This window comes from Lolium perenne, chromosome 3 (assembly GCF_019359855.2).
Source record: "Lolium perenne isolate Kyuss_39 chromosome 3, Kyuss_2.0, whole genome shotgun sequence".
Taxonomy (NCBI): Eukaryota; Viridiplantae; Streptophyta; class Magnoliopsida; order Poales; family Poaceae; genus Lolium; species Lolium perenne.
Genome location: NC_067246.2, coordinates 76,237,290 through 76,251,608, shown reverse-complemented (window position 1 = coordinate 76,251,608; position 14,319 = coordinate 76,237,290). Strand labels below are relative to the sequence as shown.

The 14,319-nt window shown below is 44.0% G+C and overlaps 1 protein-coding gene across 1 annotated transcript; it reads left to right on the top strand.

Moving 5' to 3' along the window:
• Window positions 1-6,452: 6,452 nt before the first annotated feature.
• On the top strand, window positions 6,453-11,998 carry LOC127341460 (F-box/FBD/LRR-repeat protein At5g44980). Its single transcript, XM_051367317.2, has 5 exons — window positions 6,453-6,674; window positions 8,239-8,528; window positions 10,216-11,040; window positions 11,147-11,302; window positions 11,401-11,998. Exons 1-5 carry the CDS (start codon window positions 6,629-6,631, stop codon window positions 11,767-11,769), a joined length of 1,686 nt encoding a protein of 561 aa, XP_051223277.1. The 5' UTR covers window positions 6,453-6,628; the 3' UTR covers window positions 11,770-11,998.
• Window positions 11,999-14,319: the final 2,321 nt, after the last annotated feature.

The window sequence follows — 14,319 nt, the reverse complement described above, 5'->3', positions numbered from 1 at the left end:
TTCCTTCGGGCGGCGTTGATACAAACGCTGTCCCCATGGCTCCAACTCCTGCTATCGCCATGTTGTATAGTGTTTCCCTTGGATCTCCTGGAGGTGGTTTGGATGCGAGGATAAAAGCTTGCGTCGCCATATACCCAGCCTCTGGTGTCTTAGGGATGATGTTTCCTCTTGTGTCTATTGACATAAAAGACATGTCGAGGTTTTGGACCAAGTGCTCTCTTTCTCCTTCGGGTACATGTTGTAACCTCGATCTTGCTCTGTTCCGAGCCTCTCTGTGGCTATCACCCGAAGTTCTAGAATGTCGACTCAACTCTGCTCTTCGCCTACTTGATGCAGAGGCTGCCTCCTTTCTTCTGTTTAGCTCGGCTGCCTGTTTTTCCAACTCTCTTGCGGCTCGTGCGAGCCTATATTGATATGCTTGCAATTCTTCTGGCGTGGCTGTAGTAGCCATTGGCTCTGTGCCATCCATAGCTCTCGCGGCTCTATCCCATGCTGTTTGCGGGAGTTGGACTCTGTGTCGCGGCTGTATGGATTTCCCAGATCGTCGAAAGCCTCAGATGTTTCCTCTTGGTCATGGCTTGGTTCTCCAATGACATAAATCTGATGATATTTTGTATTCAGATCTATGTTGGGTTTGGTGACACCATCTTTGAGATTGGTGAAGACCTTGCCCACTGTAGTAGATTTGTCGATGAAGTTGTAACTGTCGACACTGCTTGAGCCATCGCTTATATATGAGTCCGCAGATGACTCAAACGACATGTCGCTGAAGATCTTGGCGAGTTTCTCTCTTGCCCTGGTGCTGATGTAGCGTGACGACGAAGTTTCTTCTTCTCCTGATTCGGTTGACGATGTATAGCTTAAAAAATCGGATTCGACCGCCGACGATCCCGATGAAATCAGAATTTCGACACGATACGATCCTTCTTTCTCGACGCGAAAGTGAAACCTTCCGAACGTCATCTCCATAGGCTCCTCCAGATACGCATATGCATCCAAACGGGAGGGTGGGTGAGGAACAAAATCGACAGGACCAGCAGCGATTTGTTTACCTCGATCCATTGCGTTGCTTGCGGTTGACGATGTCGAAGATCTTGAACGTGCCATCGAGATCAGATCCTTGATGCCTCTAATCCACACGGTCGGCGCCAATGACAAGGTATTAACTTGTCAATGCCTACGGATTGTAGACTAGGGTTTAGTTGGAAGTAGAGGGCAAGTAGATCTCAAAGGTTTCAGCCGAAAAGTACTCGACGATGACAAAACTAGGGTTTGAGAACAATGATTCGATGCTTTCTTTGTCCCTCGACTCCCCCTTATATAGGAGGCGGAGCCGAGGGATTCGTGTCATACAAGTTACAGAGTCCGGGAAGGTTTCTAACTCATCCCGCAAGATTACAAATAACACTTCCTATTACAACTCTAGCTTTCCTTAATAATATCTTGGGCTTCCGAATCTTCTTATTCTTCGGGTAGTGGGCCTTCAGTAAACCCCGGGTACTATCTTCGGCAGGCCCATTTGGGATGCCTATGTCAGCAGGGGAGTCGACACTCGGGTGACGAGGAATCTTTGACGTAAAACCATTTCAACCTCCATCCTTGCACGGACTCTCTCATTGGGAAATTAAAGTAATTAACTTCTGAGCGAGCAACAAAACCTACTCCTCCGGTGACAAAATACCCATTACTACTGTTGTATCTCTTCACATAGAAGATCTTCTTCCACAGCCCGAAATGAGGTTCAATACCCAAGAACGCCTCGCAAAGGGTGATGAACACAGCGACATGAAGAATTGAGTTGGGGGTGAGTTGCCATAATTGGATTTCGTACGTCCGCAAGAGATGAAGGAGGAATCCATGAGTGGGGAGCGAAAGGCCTCGGTGAAGAAAAGATAAGAAAATCACAGAAAATCCAGCAGGTGGATCAGGCCGAGAGATCGCACCTGGAAGGATCACATCTCCCGTGTCGGAGGATATCAATCCTAAGCTTTGGGATCTCTTCTCGTCACGCTTGGTGACGGTTGAAGCTACCCAGTCCCCAGGTTTGACCATCGAGCTCGACGGCGCTGGCGGCGCCGGAGCTGGGGGAGGGGCGCTCGGAGCGCTCCCCTTCGAAAAAGAAGAGGAGGACTTGGCAGCGGCACCTCCGCTGGTGGAGCTAGCGGCGGCGGTGTTCTTCTTCTTCACCATCGTGAGATCTGAGGAAGATTGAAACTGTGGCGGCGGCGCAACAATGGCGAAAGAAGGGAGAACGAAGAGATGGTGTGGGAACCGTGGAGAAGATTGAGAATCTTTTGCCTGTGGAGATTTTAAGGAGAAGTTAAGAGATAAGTAAGCACGTGGCGCTTGAGGAAGGGAAGGAACTGACGGCCCACTACGCCCACGATTGCGCGAAAATCGAGGAGCCACCTCGGTCGTTACGCGTATAGTGGTCAAGCCCTAAAACATTGATTGAACAGGGCTAGGGCTAGCTCGTCATGATGGACCCGTCAAATCAGCCTGCAGCAATTACACGTCAGCAATGACGTCATAATTTGGAAGCATTCGAAGGAAACATAAAAAGTCATCGGTTGAAGGATTTGAGTCCACGCACGGATTGCAAGCATCCGAACCTGGACTCGGGGGCTACTCCCATCGGGAGCGCTGACGCGCACCCGATAAAAAGGAAGACTCGACAGAATAAGCAGTCGAAGGAAAAAGGACTGAGTCTGCTCTCGGTTACAAGCGATTGCACCTAGACACTCCCATCGGGAGCACATGATGTACATCCAATAAAAGTTTTTTGCACTCCAGGATCATGCCCGGGGACTTGATTCTGTGTAGAGTAACGTTGTTTTGCCATCGGCAGTTAACCAACAAAAGTTGGGCACGTTACTCATTATCCTTTGCGTAAAGAAAATATATCGGATGACCTATGAAGACTTGCGAAAAACTCGGCAGAGGAAAGTATTCGAGTAGTACAACTTGAGTCTACGCACGGATTGCAAGCATCCGTACCTAGACTCGGGGGCTACTCCCATCGGGAGCGCTGACGCGCACCCGATAAAAGGAAGATGAAGCATAATCAAGATGAACAAAAATAATGAAGGAGAAGAATGTCAGGAGGGAACATGCATTAGTCTCTACCCGAATTAACTTTGGCTAGACACTCGGGGGCTACTGACGTGGGCATTACCCTTCGTGTAACCAACGTTGCCCTATCCTGTATTGACCAACTGGAGGCCCATGAAGACACCCGAAGGCTAGATGGGCCACCAGGTCGGCGCACCAGAAGATTCCTTGACGGGCAAGATAAGGAAGCAAACAAACAAGGAAAGATTGGATCTAAACTACTGTAAATCTAGTCGTATTCGGTTAGACCTCTTGAGACCTGGCCTCCTATATAAAGGCCAGGAGAGGGGCTGCCGAGGGACACGAACAATTTTAGCAATCTTAGCCAGGAAAAGCTTAGAGCTAGGTAACCCTAGCAACAGCAATCTCGCCTAGATCTCAGCCGAACTATTCGGCACCCCATTGTAACCCATTGTTTTCATAATCAAAGAACAGACAGGCAGGACGTAAGGGTTTTACCTCATCGAGGGCCCCGAACCTGGGTAAATCGCTCTCCCCGCTTGTCTGTGAACCGATGTCTCGTATCAGCCTACATGATTCCGTCAACCCTAAGCCCCTATCGGAGGGCATTGGCGAGGAGTACCCTCGACACTTTGTGACACTTGGTTAAAACATGTGCATTGTGATAATCCGGTAGTCCAAGCTAATTAGGACAAGGTGCGGGCACTATTAGTATACTATGCATGAGGCTTGCAACTTGTAAGATATAATTTACATGATACATATGCTTTATTACTACCGTTGACAAAATTGTTTCTTGTTTTCAAAATCAAAGCTCTAGCACAAATATAGCAATCGATGCTTTCCTCTTTGAAGGACAATTCTTTTACTTTTATTGTTGAGTCAGTTCACCTATTTCTCTCCACCTCAAGAAGCAAACACTTGTGTGAACTGTGCATTGATTCCTACATATTTGCATATTGCACTTGTTATATTACTCTATGTTGACAATATCCATGAGATATACATGTTATAAGTTGAAAGCAACCGCTGAAACTTAATCTTTCTATGTGTTGCTTCAATGCCTTTACTTTGAATTATTGCTTTATGAGTTAACTCTTATGCAAGACTTATTGATGCTTGTCTTTAAGTACTATTCATGAAAAGTCTTTGCTTTATGATTCATTTGTTTACTCATGTCATATACATTGTTTTGATCGCTGCATTCACTACATATGCTTACAAATAGTATGATCAAGGTTATGATGGCATGTCACTCCAGAAATTATCTTTGTTATCGTTTACCTGCTCGGGACGAGCAGGAACTAAGCTTGGGGATGCTGATACGTCTCCGACGTATCGATAATTTCTTATGTTCCATGCCACATTATTGATGATATCTACATGTTTTATGCACACTTTATGTCATATCCGTGCATTTTCTGGAACTAACCTATTAACAAGATGCCGAAGTGCCGATTCTTTGTTTTCTGCTGTTTTTGGTTTCAGAAATCCTAGTAAGGAAATATTCTCGGAATTGGACGAAATCAACGCCCAGGGTCCTATTTTGCCACGAAGCTTCCAGAAGACCGAAGAGGAGACGAAGTGGGGCCACGAGGTGGCGACACCATAGGGCGGCGCGGCCCCAGCCCTGGCCGCGCCGACCTAGGGTGTGGGCCCCTCGTGACGCCCCTCGACCTGCCCTTCCGCCTACAAATAGCCTTCGTCGCGAAACCCCCAGTACCGAGAGCCACGATACGGAAAACCTTCCAGAGACGCCGCCGCCGCCAATCCCATCTCGGGGGATTCAGGAGATCGCCTCCGGCACCCCGCCGGAGAGGGGAATCATCTCCCGGAGGACTCTACGCCGCCATGGTCGCCTCCGGAGTGATGTGTGAGTAGTCTACCCCTGGACTATGGGTCCATAGCAGTAGCTAGATGGTTGTCTTCTCCTCATTGTGCTTAATTGTCGGGTCTTGTGAGCTGCCGAACATGATCAAGATCATCTATCTGTAACTCTATATGTTGTGTTTGTTGGGATCCGATGAATAGAGAATACTATGTTATGTTGATTATCAATTCATGTCTATGTGTTATTTATGATCTTGCATGCTCTCCGTTACTAGTAGATGCTCTGGCCAAGTAGATGCTTGTAACTCCAAGAGGGAGTATTTATGCTCGATAGTGGGTTCATGTCTCCGTGAATCTGCAGGAAGTGAGAAATCTCTAAGATTATGGATGTGTTGTTGCCACTAGGGATAAAACATTGGTGCTATGTTCGAGGATGTAGTTACTGATTACATTACGCGCAATACTTAATGCAATTGTCTGTTGTTAGCAACTTAATACTGGAGGGGGTTCGGATGATAACCTGAAGGTGGACTTTTTAGGCATAGATGCATGCTGGATAGCGGTCTATGTACTTTGTCGTAATGCCCAATTAAATCTCACAATACTCATCATAATATGTATGTACATGGTCATGCCCTCTCTATTTGTCAATTGCCCAACTGTAATTTGTTCACCCAACATGCTGTTTATCTTATGGGAGAGACACCTCTAGTGAAATGTGGACCCCGGTCCAATTCTCTATACTGAAATACAATCTACTGCAATACTTGTTCTACTGTTTTCTGCAAACAATCATCATCCACACTATACATCTAATCCTTTGTTACAGCAGCCGGTGAGATTGATAACCTCGCTGTTTCGTTGGGGCAAAGTACTTGGTTTGTGTTGTGCAGGTTCCACGTTGGCGCCGGAATCCCTGGTGTTGCGCCGCACTACATCTCGCCGCTATCAACCTTCAACGTGTTTCTTGGCTCCTACTGGTTCGATAAACCTTGGTTTCATACTGAGGGAAAACTTGCCGCTGTACGCATCACACCTTCCTCTTGGGGTTCCCAACGGACGCGTGCTGTACGCGTATCAGGTGGCGGTTGGGTTCGTGTGTCCAGTCGCCGACAGAGCAGGCCCTTCGCCTCTTTTCACTCGTTCGGACTCCCCGATAGATCCCCAGGGGACCGGGGTTGGCGTGGGCTCGCCGGATGGATGAATGGCTGAATCCGGACGAAAACGAGAAAACGGGGGCGCGACTGGACGGAATTTCGCCGTCCGGATGGAAAAAAACGTCGCTCGGAGGGCTCTAAGTTTTCGGTGTTCTGTGTGGCGTGGGGTTATACGGATTGCATCGGTGAGATTATTTGTAATGACATAGTATTGATTACGTGATCAATAAAGCCCATATTTCCCTAAAAAAAAGAATAGCCCGGCCCAGATTGCCTTCACGCGATTGGGTCCCGGTCGCATCGCTTAAAGCGATATATATAGGAGCACTCGCCTAGGGCTTAGGTTGAGTTTTGCCAATCCCATATAAAAAAAAAAGTTTTGCCAATCCTGTCTCCGCGGAGTAGATAGCCCACACCCAACGGGCGCCGTCTCCGGCTCGAAGCCTACAAAACAAAGATAGACAGACATGAGATGAGAGCTAGAGAAATAGATATCTTTAGGACGGAAAACGGAAGTGATTTCTCTGCTAGATCCGAGGGAGGAAGGTATCGTTGATTACACTTCGTAGATGGGGGGCGCCCTGCAACGGCGTCGCCGGAGAACCCGAGATCTGCGTAAGTCTCCTTCCTTCTTGCTAACAGCTGCGTCCGCTCGACGTTTTCTTCCCCAATCGAGGGAAAAGTTTTAACTTTATGGCACGAAGTAGTTAGCCCCATACCTACGGTTTGGTTTAGTTTTGCCATCTCGTCTCCGCGGAGTATATAGCGCCACCCGCCGGCGCCGGCTTGGGCTCGAAATTGAGCGTTCAAAGCAGATCCGAAACCAAAGCCAGGGGAGGAGATATCTAAAGGACGGGAAAACGGAAGTGATTTCTCTGCCAGATCCGAGCGAGGAAGGTATCGTTGACTACTCGTCGTCCATGTGGGCGCCATGCAGCAGCGTCCCTGGAGAAGCCGAGACCTGCATAAGCCTCGTTCCTTCTTGCTAACTGTGCCGCCGCTTGATGTTTTCTTCTCCAATCGAGGAAAAAGTTTTGATTTTTTTGGCATGATGAAGCAACGGGAATTTCAGATTTTCTTTTAGAAAAACAGGGACTGCTCCCCGGCTCCCTTCATTTCATTGAAACAAAGAAACCATAGCATTTTTCAACCATTGAAATAGAACTAGGAAACTAAAAGAATGCAACGACGTCAAGGGATGTGAGCCAGCGCCCACAAACCAATAGCCCTCGCGAAGTCTAGGGGAATGGCAAAAGCTGGTTTTTTTGGCCCCTCAGGTAACGAAAGACAGCTCAAAACAGAGAAAAAGATCTTTGAAGCCTAACATCCAAAGGCAACATCGGAGCCCAGGGATCAACCCATCACCACATGCACGGTGTCGTCTTCAGGGTGTTCCTGGAGGTAGGCAAGAGTTCCCTCTGTGCGACGCCAGGGATGCAGATGGCTTCCATGAAGATATCCACCCGAAGGACTGGCAGCTCTATCTGGCTCCAACTCCGTCGGCATCCTGATCTTCCTTAGCACAGCAGCAGGCTTTTGAATTGCTCCATGAGCGCCCACTCCTGGTCCTTGAAAGGAACTTTCCAGTCCCTCAAATAGCTCAGGGTTAGATGCCACACCTGCTTCATATTTAACCAAGTTTTTCTGTTAAACACTACAGTGTTCCTAGTCCACAAATAAGTGGACGTGCGGGATTTTTAAGGTAAATTAGTAAAAGGAGAGAAAAATTGCATTGGGAAGATGCAGTTAACATCTTTCTCCTCTTCAATTATTTCACCTTCAATAGGCTAAGTGCATGTACAAAATTAAGATAACATGTGTTGAATATTATTGGGTTTGATTTCCGTGCAATGAGCGAGAAACAACTTTTGCTAATTTAAAGTACATTGGGAACATAGAAGTACACTCTTTCATGGACAAAGTTTGAGGCTAGATATCCACTTATTTGAGGACGGAGGGAGTATGCTCCAAAGGACAGCAGATGAGACTACATTGAATTGCCTTTATCTAGATTCACACGACCATTTGGAAGCAATGCCTAAGTAAATTTTGCATAGGTTAATTTCTCAGAAAATAAAAAAGATAAGTAAATTTTCAGAGGAGGTCTCAAGAGATTTTTTTTTTTTTTTTTGCTTTTCTTCATTCATTTCTGACTACCATAACCACCCTTGTATCACAGGTTGGAGGATTGCCTTGACTGGTAAAAGAAAGAGATTACTCTGTCAAGAAGATGGCAATAGTGATAATCAAGCTGGCGAAATCATAATAAGTTCAATCCCTGACCTTCTGAAAAGAAAGGGATTAACCTGTCGAGAATATGACATTGATGATTCTCAAGCTGGCAATACAATTAGAAGTTCAATCCCAGATCTTTCTGTTAAAATAAAGGGTTTACCCTCCCAAGAAGATGACAATGGTGATATTCAAGCTGGCAAAATAATAAGAAGTTCTATTCCAGACCTTCCGGAGGTACCAATATGTTAAATTCTGATGGTTGCAACAATCATATCACCGCGACTGCTCCTGTTGGACTAATCCTTTCGACTCTGCTATGCTAGCTACATTTATTGATATATAAACAGACAAAAAATCTTTTTGGCCACATCCTACACTCTTACTGAATTAATAGTAGTGCGAAATTCAACAATTTATTCTAACTGTAACAGTTCTCTCTGCAAAGGCTGGTAACATGCGTCTCTCAAGAATATTATGCACAAGTTGGTGCTTTAGTACAATATCGATAACTTAGCATAACTACTATCTCCGTTCATTTTTGTAACTACTTGCTCCATTCATTTTTCTACGGTGCAGGTTGGTTGCCCCAATTCTGGCTTTAACCAACAATTAGCCTAAATAATCTGCGAGTTATATGTGCCTCAAGATTGATATTGCTTGATTCATATTAAAAGCACTTGTAATATTATGATTTTGTAACTTACAAAAAAAACTATTGTAGTAGAAAATTAATGCTGGTATGTCGATTTTGTACAGTCCAGCACTAGGTTGCTACTATTGTGCTGTAACCAGTATCTTGTGGTCATTGACTGGATTATTCTTCCAGAAGAAATCGGAAAATATGTTAATCTTTCCACCTGCTTGATAAATCCTTTCCAAAACATTGATTCTGCCATTATGGTACCCCAATCCATAAAACTCAACACAATTTTACAGCTGTCCTCTAAATGTTATAGTATTTATATTTTGCCTTTGTGCAACCTAAATCCAGAACAAATAATGAATTGAGCTATGTGTTCTTCTCCCTTTTCTTTTCTTTATGATCTTCCATATGAAGTATCTCTTTAGTTAACCAGGATTATTTTTATCATATATCCAAACTGTCAGATTCTGTTTCATGTGCTTCAGTTTGTTTAACTTTTTAGAAATGTTATTTGTACATGACACAGAAGTTACATATTATTTTCTGTTTCTTCACTGTTTTAACTTATTTATAATATGTTATTGCATAATGCTTAGAAAAATCATTGTTCGCAACTAATGCAACAAAATTATATTTCATGCTGTAGTTGTTAATTGGTGTTAGCTGTTAGCAACTGTCTCCTTTTCTTTGGAATGTGCCATGTACTGATGTACCGAGGCACACAATGGGGTAGACACCGCCAGAAGATGGTTGTGCGGCGTCGGCTTTGTTTGGATGGGTTTAGATCATAGGAGGAAAGGAGAAATTTAAATATTAATAGATGATTTATTGCTTTAATTTCCTGAATATATGACTTATCATCAACTTTGCTTAACTTAAGGTAACTAACGTTATCTAATGGAATATTAATCTTAACAAACCCTAAGGAGATAACTTGTAAATAGATATGGCTGCCTATGCCACGTGCCATTTCCACCATGTGTGCAGCCGGTCTACCATAAGCCCAACCGACTAAGGCCACCGAACTAATCTCCAACCATGACACTCCACTGATAACATTGCTAGGAAAGCTTCTCTATGCATTACTGAGTTCACATACCATGGTTACATTCCTGTGGACTAACTACTTATGTAACGGGGAGCACCCTGTGCAATCATGTGCAGAGCTACCTGGTGCACAATGTTACTCCGTGTGGTTCTACTGTTTTTCTTTGTCCAATTGAAGTAATGTCTTTACAATCTCAATGTTGATATTTTGTCCAATTCTTGTGTGTACAGGACATACTGTTGCGTATACATTCGTTAATGCCAATGCGTGAAGCTGCTCGTGCTGCTTGCATATCTCACTCTTTCTTACATTCCTGGAGATGTTATTCCAATCTCATATTTAATAAGGACACAATTGGCTTGAAGAAAACATCGCGTGGTGAGAATTTCCACCACAAAATTGACCGCATTCTGAGGAACCATCAAGGCATTAGCTTGAAAACATTCAAGCTTGACTATAGTGGTATGTGCGGGTTTGATGGAACTAGTTATCTTGACAGATGGCTTCAAATTGCTCTTAAACCGGGGTTTGAAGAACTCACACTTGAGCTGCCTGAAACCAAGAGAATATACAACTTCCCGTGTTCATATTTATTTGATAGTGTTCGAAACTCACTTCGGTACCTTAAACTTCGTCATTGTGCCCTCCATCCCACAGTTGAACTTGGCCCCTTGAGAAGCCTAACAAGTCTGCATCTGTGGTTTGTGAGCATTACATGGGCTGAGCTAGAGTGCCTTCTTTCCAATTCTCTTGCTTTGGAGCATTTAGATGTTTGTCGTTGCATGGAGATTAGATCCCTGAAGTTACCTTCTGTCCTGCAACGCCTCAGCAGCCTTACTGTTATGGACTGCTTGAGCCTGAAAGTGATAGAGAGCAAAGCTCCGAACCTCTCTAATTTTTACGTGAGAGGACACTGGGTTGACTTCTCGCTAGTCGAAACATTGCAAATGAGGAAACTAGACATCGGACAACAAAATTTTATCCGTGATGCTCGTGCCAAGCTGCCATCCATTATGCCAAATATTGAAACTCTTGTCATAGGATCAAGGTGGGAGGTATGTATTATCTACAAGATAGGGTGTTGTAGGATAGTGATTTATATGGATTACGTTAGTCATCCTGGTGTACAGTGTTATCTGATACTTAACATTCTTTGTGCAGGTGGTTGATGCACCAATGCTGCCTACCACATTCCTCTACCTTAAGCACCTGAGCATTCGAATGGCATTAGGATCCTCTGCTGCTCGGCAATATGACTATGTTTCTCTGGTTTCTTTCCTTGATGCGGCTCCTGCATTGGAGACTTTGATATTAGAAGTAAGGCATTGGCGCTTTTAATTGATTTCATCCTTCAAAGCAATACTATCTGTCTTGATCCCACTAATTGAATCATATTATTATCTTCTCATTGTCAGACGCTTCAGCTACGCATGTTGAATGAATCGATTTTTGTGGACTCACAACTGAGGCACATACCCAAACGCCACCATGGCTGCCTCAAGAGTGTGAAGATCAGTCATTTAAACAGCGCGAAGAGCTTGGTTGAACTTATATGTTATATTCTCAAGAATGCTGTGTCGCTTGAGCAGCTTACATTGGACCCCATTTATGGGGAGAGGTGTTATCATGGTAAGTATGAACATTGTGCTCCCGTTACGGAAGGGCTTCTGATGGAAGCCCGGAGAGGGCTCTCGGCTATCCGAACATATGTTGAGAAGGAAGTTCCATCTAGAGTCGAATTAACTGTTCTGGAGCCTTGCAGTCGTTGCCACACTAGGATATGAGATCAAGACTGCTGATATCATTGTAGTCGTGCAATTCCAGCCTACCTTGCTTTGTTTGTTGAACTATGTTATGGCTGTGGTCCAATGTACAATAAATTTAATTTGGTCTTGGATGTACCATGCTTTGTTTCTGTACTAAAGGACATGTTTGATGATTAGATTTTGTAATGTGACATGCTGGTTTGTTTTCTGGATATAAGCTGACAGTTTAAAATTTCAGTTTGTTTTCTGGAGTAGAAAGATGTGCTCTATTTGTTTCAATCTCATTCTGATTTACTCCAGGCGAACCATGTTTTGTGCATTGAATTGTTTGTGGTTGTGGCTGAAAAACCATCAATTTAGTTTTAGAAGGCCCATGCTTTGTTTATTTAATTATTAAATGTTCAATTTTTTGTACCATGTATATTTTTTTGAAGCAAAAGAAACCTCGTCAACCAATCATATCTATATATTGATGCCTACTTACAATTGTGCTCTTCTTTCCCATGTATTCCCTGAATGATCTTCGAAAAAACAAAGGAATTAGGTCGATGCTGCTCTCTGGATACTTCAAATACTGACTTGAGGAACATAACGGTTCACTCCCTCCTATCCTATGGATCAGAAGTAGACGCATTTCCTAGTTTTTTTTTTTTTTTTTTGAACACAACATTTCCTAGTTAAAATCGTCGAAGGACTCCAAAGTTCAATCTCTAAGGTACAGACTTGCATAACTTCCAGGTTATCTGACTCCACCAACACTGGAGGGCGATTTTAACTGATTGTTTCCAGATTGCAGAACGGATTGGTCGAGTATGGTTTCATCATTGCCCAAGAGGCAAATAAGGCGGCACACAATCTAGCTAGGCGTAGCTTTGTTTTGAACTGTATATTTTTCTGGTATGGTGACCCTCCACCATCAGTGTTGAGTGATGTAATTGATGATGTATTTTTGCTAAACGATGAATAAAGTGCGTGCCTTAAGTTCAAAAAAAAGTACACATTTCTCAGTTTAGAAGGTAGAGCAAGTCCAAAGCAAAGAGGGTTGTGCCCCCACCCCAATACTCGCAAGTTTTTTTTTTTTGGTATCATGCACTTCCCGAATATAGCGCTCACTAGCCAAAGGTATCATCCCACGAATTGACAGAGTTTTGCCGAGCATTTATTGCTAGTAAGCTAAAATTCATTTATACTGCATTAGAATGAAATAAGGGAAATCCATATTGGCTCCCGGGTCCTGATGAACTCAGCTAGCTGAACCAATTAGTGGCGGCCAGATTGATGGCAATCCTTGTATTTACAGTTTTTTTCCTTGAACATGGAAAAAGGTGTGTGCATCATTTTGGCGCAGAGGCTGGAGGTAGAACCTTTATTTCGAAAAAAAGAATGCCAGCCCTCGAGTTCGGCGCAACATCAGCCCACCCTTCCCCCTGGACGCGCCCTGCCGACTGCTGTTGCCCTGCTGCACAAGAATGAGGTGCGCAAGCACCGTGTCTAGGCGAAGCGAGCCACGGACTCGTCTGTGGTAGTGGATTCGTCTTTTGATGGTTGGCCTAGGTTTCGGATGCAGCTCCTCAACGAACTTGCTGACGTCGATGGTTGCGGCGAAGCAATTTTTATATCTGTTGGAATGCCAAGTGGTTGTTTACCAAACCATTTCGACTTATTTGGCACATTAACTTGGTTTTTCAGCTAATTTTGTGGTGACAAACGTAAATTGCTTACCAAATCAGCTAATTTTGTGTTGACAACAAAGAATGGAACAAGGTCTAAATGTTAAATCTTCCCAACATTAAGGTACTAGAACAAAACAGAAAAAGTGATTCATCGAAAGGTGCTTCGAAAAGGAAAAGTAATTATGGAGCACATAGGTACAACACCAGAAAATCGACAATGTTGAGCATCACATATTTTTGGAGTAACAGTTCAAATCCGCGATCACCAATTATAGCCAATATGTCTCCTCAAAAAAAATCATCCACATCGATGCAATGTTTAGATTTAAAGTTTCGGTTAAGCACTGAATGGACAAAATACCCTACAATGATCAGGCTTACATCCTCGGCATAACTGACTTGACGGCATCCAAGATTCTGAAGTAGTGGAAGAATAGAGAAGATTGTTCGCCCTCTAAGCCATGAAGTTGGAACTGGTCATTAGCAAAATTGTTGCATGTGCTGCCCCCCAATCTCAATCAGCTCGCCTGTCTGAGTCTGGTTCCACCAATATCTCAAAATCCTTTTGTTCACTTCGGATATCTCTACAGAAACCACCGTCATCAAATGAATTCCAAGCCTGTGTAGAGCTACTTCTGCACCTCCAATACCGGTGAATAAAGACAGCACGTTCATACCGTTAGGAAACATGTCCCTAGTACTGACAACTGGTGAGCTATGGTATCAACTTGGGATGAGTTACCAAGAGATTTGTACCTCGCCCTCTCCATTATGCCAAATGCCCTTGTGTGGTCCTCTGGAAAACCAAGTGTTCCATCTCACGAGCCTCCAACGGAGCAACCATGTTTTCTCAGACCACATAAGATTGAATCTATTGTACATATCCATAACGTCC